Source organism: Seriola lalandi, unplaced genomic scaffold, assembly GCF_002814215.2.
Source record: "Seriola lalandi dorsalis isolate HSWRI2012SDOR001 ecotype SW California unplaced genomic scaffold, Sedor1 jcf7180002054609, whole genome shotgun sequence".
Taxonomy (NCBI): Eukaryota; Metazoa; Chordata; class Actinopteri; order Carangiformes; family Carangidae; genus Seriola; species Seriola lalandi.
In genome coordinates, this window is record NW_019525162.1 from 668,158 (window position 1) to 676,530 (window position 8,373).

The following is an 8,373-nucleotide window of genomic DNA, read 5'->3' on the forward strand; positions in this document are numbered from 1 at the left end:
TTTTATATTATGACATTTAAACTGAAGAAAATGCGTCTGGATGGTGCTGCTGTGGTGGAACAGAGCACAGTGAGCCTGTTGCTTTTGCAGCAGTGCACAAAATGATCAACACTTCAGCTGCACTCACCAGGAAGCTGACATTTCCCAACTTTAGCAGCTTTGTTCATATGTGTCATTCTGTTAAAGCAGAGGATATTCAAACAGCACACTGTAGTGGGGTAACTTGTGCAGTATAGATGACTGAGACTATAAAAATCAGGAGTTATCAAACCAATATGCATGTAAATTATGAAAGTAGTTTAATAGTCATTTGTCACAATAAGCAGTATTGTTATAGTCCTTTACACACAGTATTATTGTTGATCAGACAAGCAGACAGGAAAAGTTCTGGACAAGAGAAACTAACTGCAAACACAAGCACATTAACTAGAACTAGAAAATTCCAGGGAAATTTTGAGTGCCACGGGGGCTACTGCCGGGATGAGTACATGATTTATTTCCAGTGTTCAAAAGTCACCCTGATCATATTCTGGTTTTGAGAAATGTCTTGATATAAAAGACTCTGATATAAAACAATGTCACATCCCTCCATCATGTATTATGTGGGAAATATCCTCTCAGCTATTCTAGCTGTAGAGGAGTGCCTCGGAGCTGAGCACCCGTGGCACTAATTACTGCCTCGCGGTTTTATGCCTCCGCCACGCAGACTGGTTTCAGATTATGGTCCTGTTTATCCATAGTCATAAAGTATTAACGATTTGTTTGAAATTTTGTCATAATTTCTGTTTGCTAAAGAAGTGTTTTATGTGGTCACTGTGACCTTGACCTTTGACCACCAAAGGCTAATCAGTTTGTCCTTGAGTCCAAATGGACATTTGTGCAAAATTTGAAGGGATTCCCTTGAAGAAATATTGCGTTTACAAGGCTAAAATCATGTTTTGTGAGGTCACCATGCCCTTGACCTTTGACCCCTGAAATCTACTCAGTTCTTCCTTGAGTCCTAGTGAATGTTTGTGCCAAATTTGAAAGAAATGCCATCAAGGTGTTTCTGAGATATGTATACACAAGAATGGGACGTACGTACATCCGGACGGATGGACAACCCGCCGGCTCTAGCTGTCGCCGGCGCAGAGGCATAAAAAAGAACACATGAACAACCAGTTTGTAATATGTGAAATACAGGATACTGAATAATAATACTTATGTAATACCCACAGAAAATAGCACTAATTCCGTATTTCTTTTTTTTGCAAATTTCTTGATCCACATCATCTGGACAACACGTAGAGAGACTTCAGCCACACTTGCAGTGAATTCAACCATGTTATATATTGGCGTATAGAGCATCATCCCAGTCAGTCTGTAGAGGAAATAAAATTAACTATCTCTCTTCTGTGATGCATGGGAATAATGAATGAATAAAGAAAATTTCACATACCTCCATGTTGCCATATACATGATCATTGTCATGATGTCCAGGGCTCTGTGCAACATTGTAGTCATTCGCTTTACTGAAACAGAAAGTAAACAATTTTTTTTTTTTGTTTAACCAAATTACAAACAGTGAATACACATTTTGTCATTTTAAATTATTTATTCCAAACTGAGGTAATAACTAACCTTTTTGTCTTAGCATTCTGAGAGAGCTCTGCGTCTCTGTTTGCTGTTGCGTCTCTCATGTAGTGTACTGGCGTGTCTCTAGATTTCCCCCTACTGGAAGATTAATGCTTTTTAATTCAGGAACTTTACACGAATAATGCTTTTTAATTCAGGAACTTTACACAGACTGCTCCAACAGAGGTGAAAGTGAGGTAGTTTGAGTATTATCAGGCACATCTCCACTCTATATTGACAAATACCGCCACATGCTTGACTTATATGTATACCTTTATTTCTGGTGTCTGTTTACAATAGTCTTTATAGTAGTTTTAGAATGTCTTATTCATATAAGAATGCTATAGCTACACAAACATAACTGAAAAGAAAAGGAAAATATTTTTTCTACTTATTTTCAGTGAGAGGAAATATTTTCTACACCAACTTACCATTTTATGACAAACCCCATTGCTACTAAAACTATCACCAAAGCCACCACTGCTCCAATGGTGATGGCAATATAGAGATTCTGCATCTTACCTATCCAAACAGAAACCATGCGCAGTCACTTTTCTGTTTCAATATAATTCATGGCAACAGTCTTTAAGCATCTTACACATGTCATGCACTCTACAAATTTTTCCTTACCGCTGACAGGTAAAGAGAGTGTGAGTTTGGCATTGCCCTCAGTGTTGTTTGCCAGACAGAGGACGATCTCAGAGGATCCAAACTCTCCCTGCAGAGTCCCAATGGTAACCGAGCCATGTTTCTCTACCTTGGTTCCTGGCAGGACTCTGTCCGAAAGCACAAAATGGAGCATGCAGGGAGGCTTGGACTCCACAATGCATATACACTTTACCATACCCCCCTCTGAGGAGCAGGACGAGACGGTCTTAATCTCAGGGGCATCTGTAAGGACAAGTAATGCAGTTATGAGTTGGCCTTCTGTTATATGTGTGCAAATAAGAATGATCTTCTTTATCGTTACATTTTGTGGATTGCTTACTTACATAACACACTGAGCTGCACATGGCTCGACTTGCCTCGTCCTGCTGTGTTGATGGCAGTACAGTACAATGCACCTACGTGTCTGGACACATTTGGCAACATGTAGTGGTTTCCCCGATGCAGCTGAGCACCTTTTTCATTATGCCACTCATAGCTGCTGGCAGGAGGATGAGCATCACTGGAGCATTTCAGCTGCACAGCCTCTCCCTCCTTTACATCTGCCTTGAACTCAACCTTCACATTCACTGGGGCGTCTGCATGGAAACATGGTGTTCATGATACCATGGCGTTCTTTACAGATACATGTTCACATCTTGTAATGTCAAAGCACACACTTACGCTTTACTTTGAGGACCATGGCTGCCTCCTGTTTCCTCCCTCCCTTGTATGTTAAGGTGCATAGTAAAGGCTTGTTGTGGTCAGCATAGGTAGGGCGAAAGGTCAGATTAGCTGTTACTTTCCACTGGCCATCGTCAAACTGCTGTGATTGGATCTGCTCTCCAGAGTGACTCCAGTTGAAGACAGGAGGAGAGGTGGGACAGGAGGGAAACACAGAGCAGGAAGCCACCTCAGTCTGTCCCTCCACTACTTCCTCTTTCACAGAGATTTGTAGTTTACCTGTAATAACAAGAAAGGTTATGATATACAATAACAAATATCATATGCTTACTGAAATGCATTTAAGAGAGAGCACTTGATCTACTGGGCTGTTCAAAGCAAAGTTATGTCTTTCGAGACTTTGTACGATCCTTACTAGTCTCAATATTACTGCTGAAATTAAATAAGGTAATGAAATCACAAGACCTGAAAATAAGTTACAGAGAAATGTGGGGTAATGGTTTAGAGAAAAAGCTTTCTATTTTATTTCAGTTCTGCTAAACAGTGCTCAAAAGGGAACTTTATTTTGGTTTGACAGCTTACTTATGTTTTCACAACCAAACTCTATTCACGAATCGACACCCTGGTCACATAAATTCAAAGGTTTCCTTTCTGTTTTCAAGTTTCAGGAAAGATACAAAATGTTGAAAGATTTCTTTTTTTTTTTTCTTAAATAGTTTTTTTGGCCAGTTTTTGCCTTTATTCAGATAGAATCAGTGAGAGAGTGACAGGAAAGCTGAGGAGAGAGAGGGGATGACATGCAGCAATGGCCACTGCGCTAAGGACTGAACCTAAGTGGTGCTCACGATGGGTTTTATTTCCTTTTGAATATCACAATGTCTGGAGAAATGAAACTTAACTTCAGCTGTTTTGTGATGAAAGTTATTTAAAGCGAGAGGATGGCAACCAGTGACAAATGCGGAAAATGAAATGATCATGTTCACCATCTCATTGTGTTCTGTCAGAGAGATGCCCTTTTGGTGTTGTAACCTGAACTACAAGACAACCGAAAGAAACCGTAGTAGTAAACACTGTTATAGTGGTTTTTTTTTCTTTTCTTTTTCTTTTTTTTTTTTCACTTATATTGGATTAAGGCATTAAAAATTAAGGCATTAACTGTAATGTCAAAGATGTTTATTGAAAGTTGTTGATATCACTTACCAGTCATTGAAATAGAGACTCTGTTCTCTTTGAAAGAAAAGTTATTGTAATCTGCAATTTCAATCCTGAAATAAAAAGGCCCTTGGTCCTTTTCTTCCAGGGGATCAATCTTCAGGGAACAGTTCTTCTGTGTGACGTTTCCCAGCAGCGCCGTCCGACTCCGATACTGTTGCACGATTTTAGACTCAACTGGGTGATAGATGATTTCATCGCTGTCTTTGAACCAAATCCCAGTGAATTTAGTGATATTCTTGTCTGTATCTGGGTAGTTAAATGTGCAGGGAAGCACCACACAGGATCCAGGGAGACCTTTAACTGAGGATGGCACCTGAACGGTCCAGGACGAGGCTTCAGTTTGAACAACTGTGATAAAATGAAGAGAACAATGTCTGTGACCAGGGCCTGAAGAAGAGTCTACTTCAATACAAATTCACCTGAAAGTTCAATTCTTTACTTGAACAGAAGAGATAATAACACATCAAAAAAAAAAAGGATTATTGCTTGATATATGAGAATGTATTATACCTTTAAAGAAAAGCCACACAAAGAAGAGGGGCCATTTAAAAGAATGCATCTCGTCCTCTGAGCGTCAGACCTGCAAATAAAATGACAAATATTTCCAGGTCTGTGCGGGACTGCTGTTTAGTTTCCATTCCTTATTTAATACATTACACATCCACTATGTTACACAAAAAGTAGTGAAGTCTATTGTATTAATCATGATTTCAGTATTCCTTTTTTTTATTTCTTTGTGCTATCAACTATTCTCACCTGAGCTTTACAGTATTCAGCTTTTACTGTCACAAACAAGGAAAACAAATTGTCCAAATAATTAAAAAAGATATTTATCATCCCTGCGGTGCAGCTACTTTTATATCACAACTGTACCATTCAGCTGCTCTCACTTCTTCTTCTATTATCATGACTTCTCCTATTTTATTTTTGTGAGACCACAAAATGAAACCTTGAGTACTTCAGTACCTTGAGTACTCCTCACCACTGACCCAGAACACAACCTACACGTTTTACTTTTTACTATGGTAAACACAAGCCTCTAAAAACGCAGCCCCTTCCACATACATTATCAGTCCCCACTGCCATCAGGCTGGATAACACCTCAGCCAGAAGAAGTGGACTAATTTAATTATTATTGTTTATTATTAATTATTAACTATTATCATTATTACTATTGAGCTATTGGACACATGAATTTCCCCTAGGGGATAAATAAAGAATATATCTATATTTATCTATCCATTATAGCCCTTAAATACTACATATGTGTCATATGGTACTAAGAGCCCTTTGATTTCAAAGAGAAAAGACAGCTTTACTAAAGAATCACTTCGTTCTGTTCTAATTCGTGATATTAACATATAAACGATTCAATCATCAGTGCTTCTTTAGTAAAGGTGTCTTCTCTCTTTGAAATCAAAGGGCTTTTAGTAACACATGACACATCCGTAGTATATATATATTATATATACATATATAGTTTGTTAGTTTATTGTTTGCATGGGCCGTGTGTGAATTTTGTGACTATAAAGACCACAAGAAAAACAGTGATCAAGGAGAAGCACAATGACCCATTTCTTCTATTAATTTAAATCAAGAGGCCAAAACGGTATCCGCTGGAAGGTTTGAATGTATTTGCTGACATTTGAGTTACAAACGTTATTTACTTCAGATAAAAGATTTGACAAAAATGTTAAGGTATGATACATTGATATGAGATCCAGATTGTACAAAGATTAAACATTTTCCTGAACAAGAACTGACTGACTGCCTGACTGAAAGCAATGACATGTAAACTCACTGAAAAGTCAATAGAAGTTAAGTTTATGACAAGAAAATACACTTTTTAGATATTCAACTAATCTTCTACAAGGACAATGAGCTTTACTGTACCTTACACAGTGTGTGTCACAGATGGAAAGATGTGCTTGTCTAAGGTGGTGCTTAAAGTTATTGTCACAGGATTGTCAAAGGATGGGCCGTCTCGTGTAATTACTGCTTGTATTGTTAATATCTGAACATCTACTCAAATTAAAACTATAACTCTTTTATAAGATAACACCCAATGCAAATACATTTTTAAAAAACAGGAAACATTCTAAGTTTTGCTCATTTAAGAAAGCGACCTATCTTATTGTCAGTGTCTCACTTCCTGTTTAGTTCACACTTACAGTCTTGTGGTGAGATGTCTGAGCAGAGGTCGAATATGACAGGCCACCAGTGTTGCAGCGGCATCACAGGGGCTGTTTGCAGTTACACCTCACATCACAGCCAAGAAGATCCTCTTGCTAAGTTGTTGTGTAGATTTAATTGTCCATAAAAAAATTCAGTCATTCATGGGCCCTGATCTCCAACAAAAGCAGGGTTCAGCATTTCGCCCCTGTTTGGGTAGAAACTGTTGCACTCCTGGACAGCTAGATCAACATAACCGATGCTGCGAGTGAGGTGGAACTTTTTCATCGATTGACTTGACTTTCCTTTGACTCTCCAGAGATCCTCTTCGCACTGTGTCAAGAAGTCCTCCAGTTTGACTGTGTCTTCTTTCTGCCGCCCCCAGGAAAGCTTCCTGGGAGTGGGAGTGATGAAGCCGGTGGATGCTGAGTTACCCATGACAGAAAATGTGTTTGATCTGGAAGTCTGGGATATGCAAGGAGCAAATCTGTGAATCAAGAAAACACAAAATGCACCAAATGAATATATCTTAGCGATTGCACATGACCTGTATTAATGATTATGCTTAAGTGAAGAATCCACACAAATAATCTTTTACCTATTTATTAAAACTGCCTCTGCGATGTCCCTCCTTGCTGCTGACGTTCTAGCACTGAATGAGATGTGTCAGGCTCTTCCATTTAAAAGAAAGCCCTGCAGGACGGACTGAAGGCCTGACCTCGTCTGTCATCAAAAGAACAATTAATCAGATCTCTCCAGATGAGATTAAACACAGCGGGAACAATACAAGTCAAACACTGCTGATTAATGGATCTGATAGTCAGTTGTTTATATTAATCAGTCGGCCAATCGGTCAGTCATTCACTCAATCAATCACTGAGGAATTCCTTTAATCACAAACACACATTCAAAGAGTTTGAACATTCCATTGTGTAAAATTTGTAATCGTATGTACGTATTGTAAACTGTGTTGTCATTGTATCAATTAGATTTCTTTAGTTTCAGGTATCATCTCAGTACTGTTGGTGTACTTTGTTCTGTTTCAGAATTACACTCTTATTGCTCCGAGGCTATTTGGAGCCAACGAAAGCAAATACAGCAAATACAGTCTGTACTCCTGAATCAGTCCCCTAACAGTTGTGGGAAATATTTTCAATCCAACAGATATGTCTTAATCATGCCTGAGTGTTCTGCTTGTTTTATCAAATATGTCATTAAATCATTATTTAATGGAGTACTCTCCTTATTTTATCAAAAATGTTAGTAAATCATTTTTTTATGGTGTGACAATGCTCTGCTTATTTTATCAAAGATACTAGTAAATCATTTTTAATGATATGTAATGTGTTCTGTATTTTTTATATCTACCACTGAGAAGAAAGGAGCATTGTAAAGCATTCAAGATGACAAACACCCGAACTCCAGAAACAATGTGTCTGTGCCGCAGTTTGGCATAATGATGACTGGGCGCCCAGATAGTGTCCACAGCAGGTGGAGTGAGCAAGTAAGAGACAAGTCTGGTCTGATGGTGAAGACCACTGCGTCACTTCCACCTTGATGATGACAAAATGTGACTTTCCTTTCTTCTTTTTTTTCCAATGTTATATCATTTTTAATTTTTTATATATTTTTTAAATAGGAAGCTTTTTTAGCAGTTCTTAAAAGTATAGTGCACCTCCAACAGACAGACAGACAGAGCTACAACACAGACACACAGTACAACACAGTACAGTATAACCTAATAATGTGCCCTGCAGAATATTAGTCATATGTTGTTGACTGCAGTCTTCACTAAGCCTATCTGTACTGTGTTTCTGTCTATTAGAGACTATGTGAACTATGGCTAGGGGTGGGCGGATCGATTTAAATATCGATAGTATCGATACTAACGTTGGTATTGGGTATTGATCGATACTTGTGTGATGACATCGATTCTTAAGTTTCAGTTTATCTTCTGTAGAACTCCAGGCATTTACAGAGTGACCGACTGGCCGTACAACACCGCTCTTCTCTCTCTTCACTCATGCTCAATTAGCCCCTCCC

At 38.5% G+C, this 8,373-nt stretch overlaps 1 protein-coding gene across 2 annotated transcripts; it reads right to left on the reverse strand.

The window, feature by feature from the left end:
* Positions 1 to 282: 282 nt before the first annotated feature.
* LOC147818368 (sialic acid-binding Ig-like lectin 14) lies at positions 283 to 6,222 on the reverse strand. Of its 2 annotated transcripts, XM_087177570.1 has the most exons (10): positions 6,052 to 6,220; positions 4,669 to 4,738; positions 4,144 to 4,506; positions 2,944 to 3,222; positions 2,607 to 2,858; positions 2,245 to 2,505; positions 2,046 to 2,136; positions 1,621 to 1,713; positions 1,439 to 1,511; positions 283 to 1,360 (listed from the first exon to the last, which is right to left on the reverse strand). In XM_087177570.1, exons 2-10 carry the CDS (start codon positions 4,715 to 4,717, stop codon positions 1,325 to 1,327), a joined length of 1,497 nt encoding a protein of 498 aa, XP_087033696.1. In that variant the 5' UTR covers positions 4,718 to 4,738; positions 6,052 to 6,220; the 3' UTR covers positions 283 to 1,324. The 2 variants fall into 2 exon arrangements, 1 of the variants encoding a protein (XP_087033696.1); XR_015438030.1 differs by lacking the exon at positions 2,046 to 2,136 and having other exon boundaries at positions 6,052 to 6,222.
* Positions 6,223 to 8,373: the final 2,151 nt, after the last annotated feature.